Genomic DNA, 18,859 nt, shown 5'->3' on the forward strand with positions numbered 1-18,859 from the left:
GCCGGGAAGGCGGAGCCAGCGGCGCGGAGGCTCCCGACAGCCGCGCGGCTCCGGGTCTGGAGCAGAGATCCCGGCGCGCCCAGGTAGGAAGCCGTGCAGGGGATGGAACAGGGGCTGGGAGCCGAGGCGGGAGGGGCCCGGCCGGCAGGGAGAATGAGCCGAGACCCGCCCCTAGCGCACACGCAGCTCGCGGCCCACGGAGCCCCAGCTTGTGTGTTGGGGGGGTTACTCAGTCCCCGTCCCTCGGCCCCTGGCCTTCCTTCCCGCACCCACCCCCTCCCCGATGCGCCCCGCTCCTTTCCCGCCGCTCCACATCCTCTTAGATCTCCCCGAGCGTCCCCCAGGTCTCGCCTCGCCTTCTCCCAGCCGTTCTCCTTGTTGGTCCCACAGGTTCCTTCCCAAAGAGAGCTGGAGTCTGTGTTCGGCTGCCTGGGGGAGTGGCGGGGGGGGCACAACTAGAGGGAGCCAGAGGGTGAGTCTGGCGTAGGGGGGCGGGGCGGTGGCTGGAGGGCCGGGTACCATTCTTATACATCTTGGTGTCAGCATCTTGGTGTCAGCGGGACTAGGGCGGGCGAAATGGGGCTGGCTCCATGTTTGCAGAATAAATGAATCATTACTCTCCTTATCCCCTACTGAAGGAGGACTTTCTGAGGTCCACGTGCTACAGAGCACGTTGGGGGGCCTGCTGAGACAGGGCTCCTCCCGCCGGCATAGTAGTCACCGACTCACGTCTCTCCACCTCCACTCTACGCTCCGTTCTGGGAGCAGGCTCCCTTCAGGTTGGGGCTTGGGGATGGTGGGGTTTGTAGGCCCAGTCAGATACTTGCTGAAGGTGTGACAGGCAAAGGACTTGAGAGAGGCCCCTTAGAAGGTAACGGTGAGGGGGGCGCTGTGGAGGAGAGCACCCACTGTCAGGCAGGCGCCGCTGGGCACCTCTGAGACCCGCCACCAGAGTATGGATTCTGACCTGCAAGTTACTGAATCCTCCAAGCCTCTGTTTCTTCATCAGTAAAATGGGAATCTTAGTGTCCATTCCTCAGGGCTTTGATCAGATTAGGAAAAATGTCATATGAAATCACTTAGCACAATGCTTGACACATTGGGCGCACTCAGCAAATCTTCATTTTCTTTCCTTCCTCTCTGAAAAAAAATTGTTTGTTCCCATCCCCTCTGTCCCCAAATTGATCATGACAGACAGAGTACATGTGTAATCACTATTTATTGAATGAATATACTTGATGGAGTTTCACACCCCACTCCCCGCTTTTTCTCCCAGAATCCACGGACAGAGCTCAAGATCTGACCAGCACAGACATGCCAGTGCTGTCTGAGGACTCCGGTGAGTTCGTCCCCAAGCTGGGCCTGCCCAGCAACCTGGGGCTGTGAAGAAAGCTGCCAGTGTCCGCTCTGAGCCCTGGGAATGAGAGCCTGGGAAGAAAATGTGCACACGGCAGGGCTGAAGTTTTGCTGGAGGGCCCACAGAGCAGAGTACCCACTGCATTGACTATATTTTATTTTCTTACACTCTCCTCAGGTTTGCATGAAACCTTGGCGCTGCTGACGTCTCAGCTCAGACCTGACTCCAACCAAAAGGAAGAGATGGGCTTCCTGAGGGATGTTTTCAGTGAAAAAAGCCTCAGTTACTTAATGAAGGTAAAGCCCTTGCTGGCCCAGCAAGGTCTTCATTAGCCCACTGTGCAGGGCTTTCTCTTATACTGTCCCATGGACGACCCAGTCTGCAGCCCTAGACATCACCACAGCCCTGGGCAGGGTGTGTGGCATCCAGGGTAAACCTGGGCAGCTGGCTTGGGAGGTCCCAGCCTGAGATCAGCTGTCTTTGCAGATTCACGAGAAGCTTCGCTATTATGAGAGGCAAAGTCCAACCCCTGTTCTGCACAGCGCTGTGGCCCTCGCGGAGGATGTAAGCCCCAGGTTTCTTCTTCCGGCCTCAGCCCCTCTCCCACCCTGTAGCTCCTTCATCTGTCCTGCTTGCCATTGCTTAGCCAGGGGACATCGGGACGCGGGAGCCCCAAGGTGAAGAGCATCTCCTTCCCTTCGCCTCCTAACAGCCAGGGAGGATCTCATGAGCCTTGGACAGGGCCAGGGAACATGGTGACATGGTGATGCTCACTTACTGTGTGTTCCCAAGAAAGTCTGTTTCCCTAGCTGTGAAGTGAGAACAGCTCCCAAATGGTTTGCGGACTGGTGACACGAGCAGTCAAACACACACATTGTACCAGTGCTTCCAGGAGGCCCCGTGTGAAGTCCTGGGTCCCCGGATTTGCCGTGTGTCCCTGCTTACTGGCTCAGGCTATTTTTTAAAAAGGAATCCTTCCCCATTTCTTATGAACCTGTCCTCTGTATTGCATGGTTGGAAAAAAAGGCTGTCCCAGTTGAGTACTAACTCAGGCTTCTGAATTAACTCACATAACCCTAGGCAATGGCCTGGCGAGGAATGGGGGCAGACCGCCTGTCTTTCTTGGCTATGGAATGCCATTAGGATGGTGTTAGGTTGCCAGGCTCCCAGGCTCAGCGCTGCCTCTCTGACTAACTCTGTGACCTTAAACAAGTCACTCAGCCTCTCTGAGCCCCAATTTCCTCATCTAGAAAATGTGGTGAGGGCACAGACAACAGAACCAGATCAGCCCAGGTTGAAATCCTGGCTGTGCCACTTACCAGTTTTGTGATCTTGGGCAAGAGATTTCATCTCTCCTATTTACTTCTCAACTGTGAAATGGCGAAATAATAGTACCCGCCACATCTAGTTCACTGTGAGAGTTAAGTGAGACGGTCCACATAAGGCAAACAGCGCCCAGGAAGGGCTTAATAAGTTAGATCCCATTAGAATCAGCCTGCAGAGGCTGTTCAAGCTCTCTGGTTCCCTAGGAGCGTTAGTGCTGGGGTGGCTGAGGGTCCGATGCCCCTCTGGTGCTATAGTAGTTGCTGGGAGGGCCTTTGGGACTGAGGCCCAGAGAGCAGAGTTTCTTCTGGGTGACTCCCAGCAAGCTCGAAGTACCTGAAGCCGTCTGTGGCCACCTCTCTCCTTCCTCTCCAGGTGATGGAGGAGCTGCAGGCTGCATCAGTGCACAGCGACGAGAGGGAGCTGCTCCAGCTGCTGTCCACCCCCCACCTCAGGGTAGTCACGCCGCCGTCCCTGCTCACCCACGCATCTTGTGTCTCCTGGGATGGGGGCAGGAGGGAGCGCTTGGTCGTGAGACTAAGGGAGGGAGGTTTCTGAGTGGGGGCTTTTCAGCACCATCGTCTGGGGTGGTTGTGGCATCCAATCCAAGACCCCCAAACCACTGCCCAGCCAAGCTTCCCCAACCCCTGTGAGCTCTGGGGCCAGCCCATCATTTCTCTTGCTTTCCTGACAGGCCATGCTCATGGTACATGACACAGTTGCCCAGAAGAATTTTGACCCCGTTCTTCCCCCTCTGCCTGATAATATCGATGAGGATTTTGATGAAGAATCAGTGAAGATTGTCCGCCTGGTGAAAAACAAAGAACCTTTGGTATGTGGCCCCCACCACTCCTCCCTACCCTCTCCCAGTTCCCCCCCACCACCGACCCAGAAACCTAAGAAGGGACCCTCCTGAAGTCTTCCGAGTGAGTGATGGCAGCTTTGTCAAGGTGGCCACTGGTCCCTGCGACACCAGTGTGTGCAGAGTACCCCTTGCACTGGGTGGATATAGCCTCCCTTTGCTGTGGCCCTGCTCCTTTGTGCAGTTAATAACCTGGACAGCTGCGCAGGCCAGCCCTGGTCATCATGTCCTGAACCGGAGGTTGGCAAACTACGGTCCAAAGGACAAACCCAGCCCACTGCCAGTTTTTATAAATAGTTTTATTGGCGCTCAGCCATCCTGTTCATTTATTTATTATCTGTGGCTGCCTTTACATGGCAACAGCAGACTCGACGGAAACCGTGTTGCCCGCAAAGCCGAAGATATTTACATCTGGCCCTTTCCAGAAAAAGTTTGCCAGCTCTTGTTCTGAATTCCGAGGAAGCGCAGGGCAGCAGCTGCTCTTCTCCGCAGCTGACAGATTGTTATCGTTTTGGTTCTGGTTCAGCATTGATTGTCCGAGCAAGGGACGAGGTTGTTTATTAGCTGAAGGGAAGTAGTGACAGTCCAGAGGATTAAGGGCTTGCCCTAGCAGCTGGCCCTCTTTATTTTCAACTTCGATCAAATGACCTCAGATGAGCCACTTCTGCAAACGGACCAGGATTCTCCTCTACCTCTACTTCCTTACCTTCAAAGTAGGGCAGTTATACATGCCCTCTGCAAATGTATCATGATGTGTGCCAGTGCCAGGGACTGGGTTGGGTGCAGGCAGCTCAGAGGTGATTAAGACTTAGTTCTTGGCCTCTGGGAGTTCACAGCTAGAGGAGGACTCAGCAAAGGAGATGAATTGACACTGAGAAGAACTGGGAGAGAGGTGTCAGCAGGTCCCAGACTAAGAAAGCAATCCAGAGGGAGGGCAAAGCAGACAGATCAGAGAGAGAAGACTGAGGGTGGCGGCTGGGCTGGCAGCTGGCAGGTCATTGATGCTTTTGCTGGTGGATTTGAGGCAGAGGGGGAGCAAGTCAGAGGACAGGAAGCAGAGGGAGCAGGTATATGCTGCTTCTCTGAGAAGCTAGGAACTCTTTTGCTCCGAAGGAATGGAGAATGGAAGCTGCTGGATGGGGCGCTGGCTTTTAAATGATGGGAGAGACTTGACAATATTTTTAAGACCAGGAGAAGGAGCCAGTGGAGAGGGCACATTAAGAATGCTGGAGAGAGAGGGACGGGATTAGAGGGACCAGCCTAGCCAGGAGGAACTCCTCCGCTGAGATTGGAGTAAGGAGAAAAGGATGGTCAGAGAAGCTGGAAAGTTTAAAGAAGCCACAGGGTTCTTGGCTGCTGGCCTCTTTCCAGCAGTGTTTATCTTGTGGATTTCAAATGCAGTTAATAGTGAGTGTGCCAGTGTGCAGTTACAGCCAATAATAAGTGGTTAGCATTTATTGAGTGCTGACTGTGTGCTAAGTGCCTTGTGTGCATTACCTGATGTCATCCTTGCAACAACCATATGAGTTAAGTGCTTGCCCACACCACAGAGAAAATGGGCCCAGAGAAGATAAGGGGCTTCCTTGATGAGGCAACACGCTCTGAGTAAGACAGAGTGGATTTAAACCCAGGGCCATCCAACTCCTGACGGCTGCCCTGCCACAGTCCAGCCTGCCTGGTGCACGAACTTGAGGGCTTGTCAGTTCCTTTCTCATCCTCTGCTATGCTTCATGGGCCAAGAAGCTCTGGCTGGGACATAATTGGTTCCCCTTGGTAACAACAGAAGGCCCGGGAACTCTGACTGGTTAGAGGCGGGTGGAGAATTTGCTGGCACATTTTCTCCTTATTATTAAATGTCTGCAAGAGGCAGGGACTGTGATATGATGGAGAAAGCACTGGATTTGGCATCATAGAAAGCTTTACCAGCTGATGACCTTGAAGATGCTCACCTTCACTGTGCCCCAGTCCCTCATCCCTAAACTGAGATTGTGACAACTTTATTGCGTTTTGTTTAAACTCTGAAGTGCTGGGCTGTACTAATTTGAGATCTTGGTTTTATTGCGTCCTCAGCATGAGAAAGGTGTCCACTGATCTGCCCCATGGAGTGGCAGAGGCAGGGAGTGGGGGAGGCTCGGTTGCGTCCAGAAGAGTAGAGATCTGAGGTTTGGGGCTGCTTCTCAGGAGCCTGCCTGCTCTGTCTCCGATGCAGGGGGCCACCATCCGGCGGGATGAGCACTCAGGGGCTGTCGTAGTGGCCAGGATCATGCGAGGGGGCGCGGCAGACCGGAGTGGTGAGTGTCCTCGATGCCGGCCTGGCCGAGGTGGTAGCCATCATCCCCCAGCCTCCCTGCTTTGGCCGTGGGTCTCCTTTCTCCCTCTTGTGTGCTTACCTGTTTGGGCTGTGCTTTGCTTTCTGGGAGTGGGGCTGGAATTCTCTCCTCTTTCCTAAGCCTGGTAGAAATTTTAATTGTTTTGAAAAAACCTCAGGCACGGAATACTTTGGGCGTGATCAAAGGACTTGTGCATTGGCTCAGCCTGGGGACTATAGGTAGTTTAGCTTGGTGGGTAAACTCTGATTTGAGGGCAAGGACACCCTTCCCCCTAGTTGCCTTAGCAAGCCACTATTACCAAGGGGAGGTATTCATGTCCCGGACTGTCTGGATGGGAAACAGGTTAAGAGTCAACTGGTGTGTGGAAGAACTAAGTTGGGGGGCACTCCTGGAACAGAGGAGTGTTACCCCCGAAGTCTGGAGATCACTGTTGTGGAGAGTCCTAGACCAGTGCTTCCCAAACACTGACAAGCACTCGAAACGCCCCAGTGTCTTGTTAACATGCAGATTCTGATTCACAGGGTCGTGGGTGGGCCCAGGACCCTGCACCCCTTACTGCCTCCTGGGTGATGCAGCTGCTTCTGCTTCTGGGCTGGTGTCCACATTGAATAGCAGCAAATCGAGCCTGATATGCAGAGATGCTTGTCATTAAAGCAGAGACCCACAGACAGGGGCGCCTAACGCTCTTGAAGCCATCTTCCCTGGTGCTCTTAAGTTTTCTTGTTAAATTTGAGAAGGACATTCTTGGAGTATGTCTGTATACCCAGGAGGGTGAAAAGTTAATGATACATGTTTTTTTAATTTCTTTTTTTTATTGAAGTGTAGTTGATTTACAGTGTTACTTTCAGGTGTACAGCAAAGCGACTCAGTTATACAGATACTACATAAATATTTTTCTCTTTTCAGATTCTTTTCCATTATAGCTTATTACAAGAAATTAAATACAGTTCCCTGTGCTATACAGTAGTAGGTCCTTGTTATTTATCTATTTTATATGTAGCAGTGTGTATCTGTTAATCCCAAACTCCTAATTTATCTTGCCCCCCACCCGAAGAATTAGCAGAGGGCACAGCAAAACAAACACAGGCTTTTTACGGCAAAAGAACTGTGTCTGTGCACTGGCTCCATTATTTCTTTGCTGTGTGGCCTTGGGCAGGCAGCAGCATTTTTCTGGATCTCAGCTGCCAGTATGTAAAGTGGGGCTTTCATGGGGAGGTGGTGAGGCTGTGATGCCAGGTGAGGCACCCAGCACGTGTGGGGACTCCGTTCATCCCAGTCCCGTCCATCGTCTTTAAACCTTGAGTCTTCCCTGCAGTGAGTTCTGCAGGCGGGTGCCAGCAATGCCCAGAGCTCCGCGCTCCAGGGGCCGAGGCCCCCTTCTCTTGCTGATGGTCCGCTCCTGTGTCTCCTAGGCCTGGTCCACGTCGGAGATGAGCTCCGGGAAGTGAACGGGATCACAGTCCTGCATAAGCGGCCCGACGAGATTAGCCAGATTCTGGTCCGTGCTACACATGTGCCAGGAATGCTGTGGTTCTTCAGAGACCCAAAGCCGGGTGCTTCCTGGAGCCAGTGCTGATCTGGCCCAGTCTTCCTGGTTTCATGGGGAGGCTCCAGGAGAAGCAGCCTTACAGTGTGCCTGGGGTGGGGGGTGGGGGTTGGAGGAGTGGAGCACCCAGACCACCTGCCTCTCAGACCTCCTCTTCAGTACAGCTGTCCTCCCTACCCCCGGCCTTCTTTCCTGAAGACCCCCTCAAAAAGGTCCCCTCTTCCATAGGGCTGAGAATATGGAGTAAAAGGCTGCAGCACAGGGAGGACCGAAAGCAAGGGCTTCGGGGCCAGCTGATCCTGGGTTTTAGTCCTCCCTCTGTCACTTTTCAGTGGTGCAACCTTGAACAAGTCATCAGATCAGTCTGAGTTTCAATTTCCTTTCCTGTAAAGTAGGGGTAGGGCTGGTTTCTCAACCAGTGCATGGTTAATGGAAGCATCTGAAAGAGGATATAGCCTTTCCTAACTGCAAGTAGATGCAAGGGTAGCAAATGCTGGGATGGAAGCAATCTTCTGAGTCCATTCTAAGAGTTCAAGTCAAAACTAAAATTGTAAAAAGCCCCAATGGTACGTGGTTCTGTCCTCTTTATCCTCAGGCATTCTCTGCCAACCTGACACTCTTTGCTAACTTCTGATGGTCTGGAAGGCAGAAACACGATGAGACCTGAAGCTTGGAGGCCTGCTCTTTAAGGCCCCTACTGTAGGGGTCCCGAGTTGCTGGCAGACCCTTCAGTCTTCTTGCTGCCACTCCTATTTCTCTGGTTCTGAGCACTGACCTCCTTGTGTTCCAGAGCGATGCAGGGCCAGGGGCACCACTGGGAGAGACGTACTCTCATAGGCTGACAGCGTTCTTCCTTGTCGCCACCCCCATGGGGTGCGGGTTTCTCTTGGGTAGAGGGAAGGGGAACCCCTGGGAAGGTAGGAGTGGTCTCAGATTGGGGAAGATGCAAACAAAGAAGGAGGTACTAATGGGGAACCAGCCCCAAATCAGGCAAGAAAGAGGGAGATGAAACTGAACTAGGTTATTAAAATAACCCAAGAGAACAGAGAAAAGGGCAACCCTTTAGGGCACTGGCCGTCAGGAAGGATGGAGCGCTGAATTCAGTGCATGTGTTGTTCTCACGTTCTTATTTAAAATCTTCTGTCCCTTTGTCCCATGAAAATGCTTTAGTTAATTCAAACTGGTGCCACCACAGAAGGGTAGGTCACAGGGGAGGCAGCCTGTCCAACTTTCCTTCTGAACATGAGTTTCTAGACCTGGGAAGTAAGACATGAAGTCATGGAGGGTTAGACTTGGTAGATGATATGGCTGTGTGCTCTCTCCTTTCAGGCGCAGTCCCAGGGATCCATCACCCTGAAAATCATCCCAGCTACCCAGGAGGAGGACCGCTTGAAGGACAGCAAGGTATGGGGGAGTTGGAATTCCGGTGGGCGGGCTCCAGCCCAGCCTCTGAAACAGTCACTTGGGAAGAGAGCATCCGCCTGGTGCTCAGAGCATGTGCTCAGTAGAGAACTGTAATTCAGTCCCAAAGTGATTCATTTGTTTGTACCCAGCCTCTTCTAAACAGGCTTTGACGTAGCTTACTAATAAAAGACAAGGTTCTTTTTAATTGAAGTAGAAAATCAGGGCTGTGAAGAGGAGGAGAAGGTACCAAATGTTCCGGCTTTGGGACCAATTAAGTAACTGCCATTTGTTTAATTCCTTGTTGAGCCTACCTTTTGTGGGCACCTCCTCTGTGCCAGGTGCTCTGTCAGAGACCGAGACGGTTAGTAGCTTTGAGGATTCCTGGTTCAAAAAGAGAGGCCGGGAGCAAGTCTCTCCTTGCTATGTGATGAGTGCTTAGGAAAGATTCTGTACAGCGTTACAGGCACCTTGGAAGATGTCGCATGGTAGGGGTGCTGGAAGTGAGGCTTGAGGAAGATGGAGATGAGGACTTGCCTGGTGAAGAGGAGGTGGGGGGAAGTGTGGGCAGAGGGGTCTGCATACTCCTGGGCTCAAAGATGTGTCAAGGAGGATGGGGTCAATGAAAAAAGGCACTGTGGTGGGGCTCCCGGGGGCGGGGGAATATGCTGGGGAGGTGAGTGAAGGCTAGCTTCTGAATTTCTTTGACTGCTTTGTTAAGGGTTTGGGCACAATCCCTGCTTAGTCTAGGGTCTCAAAGCCAACCCTGATACAGGGGTTCGAGTATAAATGGTTTATTTGGAGGTGACCCCAGGAACACCAGGAGTGGGGAAGGGAAGGTACCCAGTGCATCAGAGGGTGTGTTCTCAAGCAAGTTACCACCGTGGGCAACCGGAACTTAATCCTGCTCCAGAACTTGGAATCCCCTGTAGACGCATGCCTCCATCATCCTCCCCAAGAGCTGGGGGACCCATATGCCAACTCCCACTAGGCTGCACCCTGAGATTAACTCCCAGCACTTCCTGCCTGCTGGATTAGGGGAGAGTAGATCCTAGTGGCTGAGAAAGCTGTTGGGCAGTCAGCCTGGGGCGCACTGAAAAGGTACTGCCCTAGGGCATGTGGGAGGGCACCCCACAGCCCAAGTTACAGCCCCATTATAGGTGATGAGAAGCTCTTAACGGTGTTTTTTGTTTTGTTTTGTTTTTTTGGTTTTGGGTTTTTTTTGTTTGTTTGTTTTATTTTCTAAATGCAACCACATTTGTGTCTTGGAAAACTCCCTAGGGCAGTCAAAGGAAGAGGGTAGAGTGGGTGGAGACTGGGGCCGGGGCACCTGGTAGGACTCTTTTGTAAAAGTCCTGGTAAGAGATTGTTAAGCCTGGAGTTGAGGCGGTGGGTGGGAGGATTGAAGAGGGCATTACTTTGATCTCACAATCAACAAAACAAGGCAGAAAGGAGAATGTAAAGAATGACATCTTTTCATCAGTGGATGGAAGGACGAATGCCGATATTTCAAGAAAGCTAATTCCCAGCCCCTGTCTCCCAGGACTAGAAGCATGAAAGATGGGACATGATAGCACTTGGCACAGAGTAGATGTCAGTAAATAGTCCGATGAATGGTGATTAATACTGGATCATGTCTTTGACAGTTTTTTATGGTAGATGAAGAAATAATCTTTATATGGCCATTTCTTAAATGCACCCTTCAGCTGAATCCCAGGGCACACATAATACCTGATGGAAGGTGGTTCTTCCTGGGACAAGCTAATGCGGTCACCAGTTGCAGCTTTTGCAGGTTTTAACTTGATACAGGGAGAGAACTTGATTTTCCTGGGGGACAAAGTGGGTAGCCTGTCTCTTAGCTCATCCTTTTCTAAATATTTCTTCTTGAGTTAGATGCTTGATCAGGGCTGGCCATTTAAGATTATACTCTCTTGTGAGTGCCTGGGACCCTGGTAGCATCTGTGGCTCAATGAGGGTATCTGTCCTCACAATATTTGGCCAAAAAGTTCTTAGAATTGTCTAACTGAATTTTTTTCTGCCTGGCACATAAAGGAAGATGAATTGGATTTGTCTAAGGAAACCTTCTGGCCTTTTTTTCCCTAACCTATTTGCTGTTAAAGTAATTGGGTCCTAATGTTCTGGAAATAGAAATAAATAAAATAAATCCATGCCACTGAATTATGGAAGAGGACAAAAAAGTGTGATGGAATGCCATGTCTTCTCCATCATCTTTAGAGGGATGACTTCAGGGTAGAGAGGAGAGTTGGGAGTTGGCCAAGCATATGACAGATGAGGCAAGATTGAGCCATAAAAGATGTGGATGTCAATTACCCACTGAAAAGTGATGATGGGGAATCAGGAACAGTAGTTTTGTTGATATGTGTTCTTATCTAAACATCTAGATTACTTATCTAACAGATGGCTGCTGGCATCATTGGGGGCAGTTCGCATATCAGAAATAACATTTGAGTTATAAATTGTACTTGCTTTTCATTTTTGCTCCCAAGATTAATGGTTGTGTTGTGTATGCTAAGAGGCTGTTATAAGGACAGCAGATCAGGTAAATAAAGAGATGTTTAGGTTGGAAAGGGAAATCTGTGAGGTCCCATCTATTCAATTTTCTGGTTCTTAATGGATTTCCGCACTGTGATATTCAAAATGGTTAAAGAACAGTAAGAGAATATGTGCAGTGGGTTTCTGATTAGCTCTGTGTTCTTGAGGCTGCTTGTGCATCTAATTGTGAACAGCGGTTGTCCTTTGGCATTCTGTGTGGCGTAGACATATCCTTGCTTACCCGGCGAAGGGCCACCTAACTGAGCCCCTCCCCTGCAGGTGTTCATGCGGGCCCTCTTCCACTACAACCCGAGGGAGGACCGGGCCATTCCCTGCCAGGAAGCAGGCCTGCCCTTCCAGCGCAGGCAGATCCTGGAGGTGGTGAGCCGGGACGACCCCACGTGGTGGCAGGCCAAGCGAGTGGGGGACACCAACCTTCGAGCTGGCCTCATCCCTTCCAAGCAGTTCCAGGAAAGGTGGGTCTGGGGTGTGTTGTAAGGGGGTGTGGTTCTGGAGTGGCCAGAGGCATAAATCCACGACAAAGCCCCTAATCTTTGCTGACACAGCCAGAGTGGCACACAGGGTGTCCTTCTCTAAGTACCAATTGTGCATGTGTTGGCTCTTCTCCCATGACCAGTGGTGATGGCTGTTTGAGATTTCAATAAATATATGGAAATCTATGTTATTCAATTAATCAATCTTTTATCATGCATACATAGGGCAAGTTGAGACATAAAATATACAAATATGGAAGAGGAGGACAAGGAAAAGAAAATTACCCAAAGTCTCACCTCTATCTAAACAGCATAATTTATTTCCTTCCTGTGCTTCTTATGTGAGTGGTGCACATAGAATTGGAAATCTTCCTTTTTTTTTAAATTTTTGGTAGCTCAACGTTTTGATATGAGCATTTGCTCCATTATTATCTATTCTTTATTGTGTAATTTTAATGGCTATATAATATTTCATCCAGAGATAGACCATTCATTCACAGGCAACAAGTATAGTTTCTGCCCTGGAGAAGTTTACAGTTTAGCTGGGAAGTTGCACATGGTTCAGACGAACACTTTATATAAATGTGATGGATGTGAGGAAGCAGGACCGGGCTCTGCAAGGTCCTAGCAGGAGGACTGGCCCTTATCCGGGCGTGCACAGAAGGTTTCTGAGGAAGGGTCATACCTAAGTGACTTCACTCCTTCCCTGTGGCTGTGCTTCTAAGTTCCTTCCAGCGTTTCCCGGCTACAGGCTGTGATAATTATCTTGCACATGGACTGTTTCTCATATTTCAAATTCTTTCCTTAGGATGGATTTCCAAAAGTGTAAATCCTAGGTCAGAGGGTGTGGCACTTATGCCTACAATGCCTCTCCTGAGGTTTGTAGCCCTCTTCCATCTTTTGGGGTATGGGATGATGCTGTAGCAACAGGCCTCAGGGTTCATCCGTTTCAGTGGCTCTCCTGGTGTGGTCCCCAGGCCAGGCACATCAGCATCCCCTGGGAGCTTGTTAGAAATAATATCCTTGGGCCCTGCCCCTGACCTGCTGGATCAGAAACAACAGGGGCGGACTCCGAGCCCTGTGTTCTGACAGATATTCCAAGTGATTCTGAGGGACTGAAGTTTGAGAGCTGCTGCTCTGTTTCCTCAGGGAGCCTCAGACCCGTCTGCGTCTTTGGCTGCATAGGTCTTGGGGGAAGGCTCCTTAGCTGCATTTAAACGTGGAAATCTAGACACCTCCAAGAGCCCTGGGCATTTTCTCAGCCCAGAGATAAGAGGCTTTGGAGGCTGCCTCTCCACTGACAGCTGCATTGGATGATATCCCAGGCTGTGCCTTCCTTTGCGGGGAGGACATTCAATCAGAGTCACTTTCACCCTTGGCTTCTCCTGGGAATTGTTCTGCTGTTTTCCAGCTTCCTCAGAGATGGGGAGGCCGGTAAGTATGGAGCAGGGGCCTCCTTTCCTTGAGAATCAGCCTTGGGGAAGTCACGACCGACTGCTGACCGTGCGCTGACCATGGGCTGAACCTCTGTGCGCGACCGTCTTGGGCTGGGCAAGCTTCTCCCAGGGCAAGAAACTCAGTTCCTTCTTTGTGAACCAGTGAGCACCTGTGAAAATGTCCCCCTTCACTGGAACTCACTATGAAGCAAGGAGGCCCTTGGCGTGCCAGGCTGTATCCATCTGTGGGATTCAGGCCTTGGTTTCCCTGAGTTTTCCAGAAGGTTCTCTCCCAGTGGTCCTCGGCCCTGCTCATGGGCCCACCCATCCTCTCATGTCCCCATAGGCGACTAAACCACCGGAGAGCCACAGGCACCCTGCCAGGCCCTGAGAGCCTCAAGAAGCCCCCCTGTGAGTAGACTGGTAGGACGGATCTTCAGGGAAGCAGTCTGGGCCGGGGCTGAGGTTAGGACTTGGGGGCTTTGTGCTGGGAAGAGGCAAGCATGGGGCTGGAGTGGGCACCAAGGGTCCTGTCTGAGCTCTCAGGCCTCCTGAGGGAGGAAGGGATGGGGAGAGGGAGGAGGAGGGGAAGTGGGGTAGGATTGGGGAGCGTTCTCTGGAGAGGAGCTATTTGGAGCCCCTAGATGACACTGGGGGGGCATGTTAACATCTGTCCCAAAATTGCGTGCAAGCTCTTGTGTGTGTGTTGTGTGTCCGCATGTCTGTGTCTGAGAGAGCCTTCACAGCTTTCCTTAGGTTTCCAAGGGGCTCTCTGACCCTGACAGTTTGAGAAGCAGTGACATTGGAAGGGAACGGGGATGGTCACGTTCTGTGTCTCTGTGTTAGCGGCCAGATTTGGGAAATAAAAATAAAGAATGCCCAGTTTAGTGTGAATTTCAGATAAACAATGAACAAGTTTTTAGTGTCACTATATCCCATGCAATATTTGGGACATATACTAAGAAACAATTTGTGGTTTATCTGAGATTCAAATTTAACTGAGTGTCTTGTATCTTACCTGGCAACCTGGCTCTGTGCACCTTTTAGAATACACACCCTCCTACCTTCTTGCCTTTGTAGTAGCAGAGTCAGGACATCCCTTTTTCCAAGATGGTTAAACAGAGGCTCATGAGGTCAAGGGAATGGGGCTGGCGTCAGGTTTCCAGAGGGCCTGGGTTCAGAGCCCCAGGTGAGAGCCCCGTGTGGGGAACAGGTACAGCCTCTTGGGCCCAGGGGGGCTCAGAACCGAGTAGGGGGCCTGAGCAACGCCAGGTGGCTGGAACACGGCTGGCCTACAGCCCTGCTCTGGGCCGCTCCATTCTCTGTCATCTGCATTTGCTCAGGCAATTCTCCAACCCCAGCAAAGAGAGAGCAGGTCCTGGTCCCTCTGCAGGCATCAACTCCCTTGGCTGGGCAGCCACCGCCAACAGCCACTTTTCTGGATTTGCTCTTAAGTCACAGGGGCTGCTGAGTCAATTGGCCTTGAGGCTGCTTTATGCCGGTGAGGAGCTGGCTTTCTTTGGGCCGCTAATGAGACACACACAGGAAGACTAATTAGAGCAAGTCTTGGTTTAATAATGCACTGCAGCTCAGATCACAGATTTGTTGGAGGAGAAAGAGGGGCCAGATGGAGGGCTCCTGAGGCACAGGAGGCTGCGGCTGCCTCTCAGCCACAGGGCCTCCCGGTTCCCCTCCACTAACGCTGTTCCATCTGTCTTTTGTGCAAACCGCAGATGATCAGCCTTGTGACAAAGGTAGGCCTGGTATTTGTCCCCTGTGCGCATGGACGAGGCCCCTTTTCCGTAGACTGTCTGGGGCTGGAGGGACTTGTCCTCCACTCCTCCGAGTCAGGGGTGGCTGTGCCCCTCTGGCTCTCAGCTCCGCTCTCCTGGTTCTGCCAGTCGGACCGGCCTGCTCCTTGAGGCCTGCAGAGCTGGTGGGGATGTGGGGCCTGGCTCTCCCTGGACTCTGGCTGGGCCGATCTTACGACCCGGCTGGGGAGCAGGCACGAGACAGGAGGGTAGGGCCGGGCAAGTGAGTTTCCTCTCCTTGTTCACTCAGAGGGGCTGGAACAAGGCCTGCTGGCCCAGAACCCTGGCCAGGCCTGTAAAGGCTATCTGTGGCCTAAGCACGGAGAACTGGGTGAAACAGAAGAACTTGTTGACCTGGGGTGGCCAGGACGCGGTATTTGCCCCAAGCCGAGCCCCTCTGAGGACTCCGCCGGGCCACCCAGGGCCCAGGTACCTCTGGGCTGGGGCGTGTGTCCAGCATTGCTCATTGGCCTCCCTCTCTGGTTCCCAGAGACCTGTGATTGTGAGGGGTACTTCAAAGGACACTATGTGGGTAAGTAGTGGGGACTCTCCCCCGATACCCCCTTCCCCAACCACACACATCCCACCGTGGTCTCCTGGGTCAGGGAGAGATCCAAGCCCCAGGAACCCCTAAAGAACCACTGAGCCTGTAGGACCCACATTTCGCTTCAGTCGCTGTCAGCCAGAGATGGGGCTGAGCCTGCCGAGGCCTGGGGTCCCCTACCCCAACTTCCCCCAGCCACTGGGAGCAGATCCCTGGCAGGACGGGGGCATGGACCCCTGTGTTAATACTGTTTTTATTATTACCGTAATTCCAACTGTGGTTGATTCAGTGTTTCTGTCACCCCTGTACAGCAATGGAGCCTTTGACCAATCTCCAAAGTGCTTCACTTCTTTTGTTTTGTTTAATATTTCCAAAGGCCTTAGAGACGGGCAAAGAGTTTTTTTTAACTTTTTATTCTGAAGTAATTTCAAACTTACTGAAAAGAACTCCCATAGACTCTACACCCAAATTCATCAGTTGTTAACGCTTTGCTGTATTAGCTTTTTCATTTCCTTTTTCTACTCACACACACATTTTCCCTCTGAGTCATGTGACAGTTAGTTGTGAACATTATGTCCCTTCACCCCTAAATAGCTCAGCCTGTGTTCTTACGTAAGAACAAGGACATTTTCTAATATAACCCAGGGCTATTATCAAATTCTGGGAATTTAACATGCACACAATTCTATTATCTACTATACTGTTCATATTATAATTTTGCTCGTTGTCCCGCTAATGTCTTTTAGAGCATTTCCCCTGATCTAGAATCCAATCTAGGAGCACCCATTGTGTTTGTAGATTTGTGTTCCCATTTCCTGGATAAGGGAACTGAGGCTCAGAGGGGTGATGACTTGTCTGAGGTCTATCACATGCCCAATAAGACAGTAGCCTTGAACCCTAATTTTTGGATGCCAAGTGGTCACCCTTTCATCATATTACTGTGCATCCCATTCAGCCCCTTTCTGTAGCAGAAGGTAGGGGGGAGAGACCAGTGGGTCTCAGTTTCACCTTCAGGTCTGACCAGGTAGAGAAAGTCTTTGTAGGAAGATGGGGGGACAAATGGTGCAGTGTCCCCTCGCCCTTCTCCCCAAGCTGGTCTGCGGAGGAGCTTCCGGCTGGGCCGCAGGGAGAGACTGGAGAGCCCGCAGGAAGGAAAGTTGTCTGCAGTGGCTGAGACTCTGGAGCTGCCGACCTACGAGGAGGTGACCAGGTACCAGCACCAGCCCGGCGAGCGGCCCCGCCTGGTAGTTCTGATTGGTAGGTGATGTCTCCAGGGAGTGGCCTGGTTTCCTACTTGGAGGGGTGGGGAGGGAGTTCAGCAGGGACTCATCAGCCTTCCTTTTGTTTCCCAGGGTCTCTGGGAGCCCGACTGCACGAGCTGAAGCAGAAGGTGGTGGCAGAGAACCCACAGCACTTTGGTGTGGCCGTTCCACGTAAGAGGGCCCACGGGTGTGCTTGTTTGTGTGTGTATGTGCGCCAGCCATGTAAATATTTCTTGAGGACTTGACTCCATGTATCCATCTTCATCCTCACTTTGGGTCTGAGGGACTGCCAGGCACTGCCTGCTATAGGCAGATCATGGGACAGAGGCACGATGGGAAGAGACCACTCTCAGTGATCCCCTAGGGCCCCCTGAGGCAGGAACTGGAAGACCACTTGCCCGGTTCCTGCCCGGGATGGGAGGTGAGTCTAGAACATGTTGTAGGCAAAGTGGCAACCTCAGCTCAACACCATTTCAGCCTCCTCTTCTCAATGACTCTGACTCCTATGGCCCCTGCTCTCAGCTTGGGCAAGAGAGTAGGCCAGGGAAGCCAGAGAGCCCAGTGAGTGATACTGCTTAGGTACTCCCTTGTAGCTGGGTCCAGCCCGACAGGGTGGCTGGGTGCACTGCCGAGTCCAGAGGCAGCTGGGGATGCTGAAGTCCGGTAGGTGGAGGTCCTGGTCCTGAATGTGATGAGGAAGAGGAGGCTAAAGAGTGTTAGGAGCTACATCAAGAGCTTTTATGTGCAGCGACTTGGTCAGCCTTCCCAGTACCCCTGAAAAGAGGGTTCTCATCATCCTGTACTGCAGAGGAAGACACTGAGGCTCAGAGAGGTTAAGTAACTTGCCCAATGTCACACAGTTGGTAAGTGGTGAAGCCAAGATTCAAACCCAGGCAGCCTGCCTCAGTCACATTCTTAACGAGGCCACACAACAGCCCTCACTTGCTGCCTGCCACTTCCTGTCCTTGGCTGTCCCTTTCCTCTCTGAGACTCTCTCTCAATCCTCTTGTTCAGAGGGACACAGTGTGGGCACCTGGTGGCCATTACTCTGGTGGAAGTAATGGGACCTTTTCTAGAATGTTCTGAGGAAGGGGAGCTACAAATCCTTTCTTTTACCATATCATTCCCCTGGGCCCATAACCCAGTCTGTGGGTGGTCGGAATTGTCTTTTGGAGCCCTAGCTGAAGTGGCAGGGATGTGGCTGGGGGTGGGGGCGGCAGCTGGGGAGGCCATTCTGGCAGCACACCTGTGATGGACCTCGGAGGCTTCTGGGGGCCACAGACTTCCAGCTCACAGGTTGGGCTGAAACAAGACATGTGGCAGTTGTTCATATATGGATCCTTCAGAAGACTTCAGATCCATCCCCTGGGGGAGGGTACCTGGATGGTTCAGCCTACCTGCTCCCAGGCACCCCACAGATAGGTAACTTTCTCCCAGCTATTGGGAACTGGGCGAGGCAGTGACTTTTATGCTGGGTTTTGAAGCGTAAATAGGAGTTTTCCAGGCAGAAGAGGAAGAATTCTCTATACCAAGGGAAAAACTTGTAAAGGGACAAAGTGTGACTCAGCGTAGCAGTGTTAGGGACTGGGGAGTTAGTGTGAGTGATGTGGGGGGAGGTGAAGCTGAGTGGGAGGCTGGGTTGGTCACGAGGGGCTCAGATACTCATCTAGGGTGTTTAGAATGTAATACGTGGGTGAATAAAAGTTTTAAAGCAAGGGAATGACTTGGCGAGAAAAGTGACCCTAGCAACTCTGCCAGACATTGGACAAACATGCTACATGTTAGCGCACAGAGCATCCTCTGGGTGGCTCCCAGGGGCCAGAAAACACTATCCTCTGAGACTCCCTTTCTTTGGAATGCTCTGGGAGAAGCTGTGTGTTGCTTCATGGGTGCTCTTGTTCTGTGGATGGAGGACCTGATTTTTCCCCAGACGTGTGTGC

The 18,859-nt window shown here is 51.7% G+C and overlaps 1 protein-coding gene across 2 annotated transcripts in view; it reads left to right on the top strand.

The window, feature by feature from the left end:
- Positions 1-18,859, top strand: part of MPP3 (MAGUK p55 scaffold protein 3) — a 23,881-nt gene continuing 5,022 nt past the window's right edge. The window contains exons 1-16 of one of the 2 annotated variants that reach the window (XM_072939244.1): positions 1-83; positions 391-472; positions 1,277-1,339; positions 1,535-1,653; positions 1,844-1,921; positions 3,056-3,136; positions 3,375-3,512; positions 5,752-5,833; positions 7,285-7,370; positions 8,748-8,822; positions 11,652-11,848; positions 13,649-13,713; positions 15,036-15,056; positions 15,604-15,645; positions 16,750-16,914; positions 17,010-17,090. In XM_072939244.1, coding sequence (XP_072795345.1) covers positions 1,315-1,339; positions 1,535-1,653; positions 1,844-1,921; positions 3,056-3,136; positions 3,375-3,512; positions 5,752-5,833; positions 7,285-7,370; positions 8,748-8,822; positions 11,652-11,848; positions 13,649-13,713; positions 15,036-15,056; positions 15,604-15,645; positions 16,750-16,914; positions 17,010-17,090 — 1,255 coding nt within the window. In that variant the 5' untranslated portion in view covers positions 1-83; positions 391-472; positions 1,277-1,314. The remainder of the gene's footprint in view (positions 84-390; positions 473-1,276; positions 1,340-1,534; positions 1,654-1,843; positions 1,922-3,055; positions 3,137-3,374; positions 3,513-5,751; positions 5,834-7,284; positions 7,371-8,747; positions 8,823-11,651; positions 11,849-13,648; positions 13,714-15,035; positions 15,057-15,603; positions 15,646-16,749; positions 16,915-17,009; positions 17,091-18,859) is intronic. The other variant, XM_072939245.1, reaches the window with a different exon arrangement.

This window comes from Vicugna pacos, chromosome 16 (assembly GCF_048564905.1).
Source record: "Vicugna pacos chromosome 16, VicPac4, whole genome shotgun sequence".
NCBI classification, from domain to species: Eukaryota; Metazoa; Chordata; class Mammalia; order Artiodactyla; family Camelidae; genus Vicugna; species Vicugna pacos.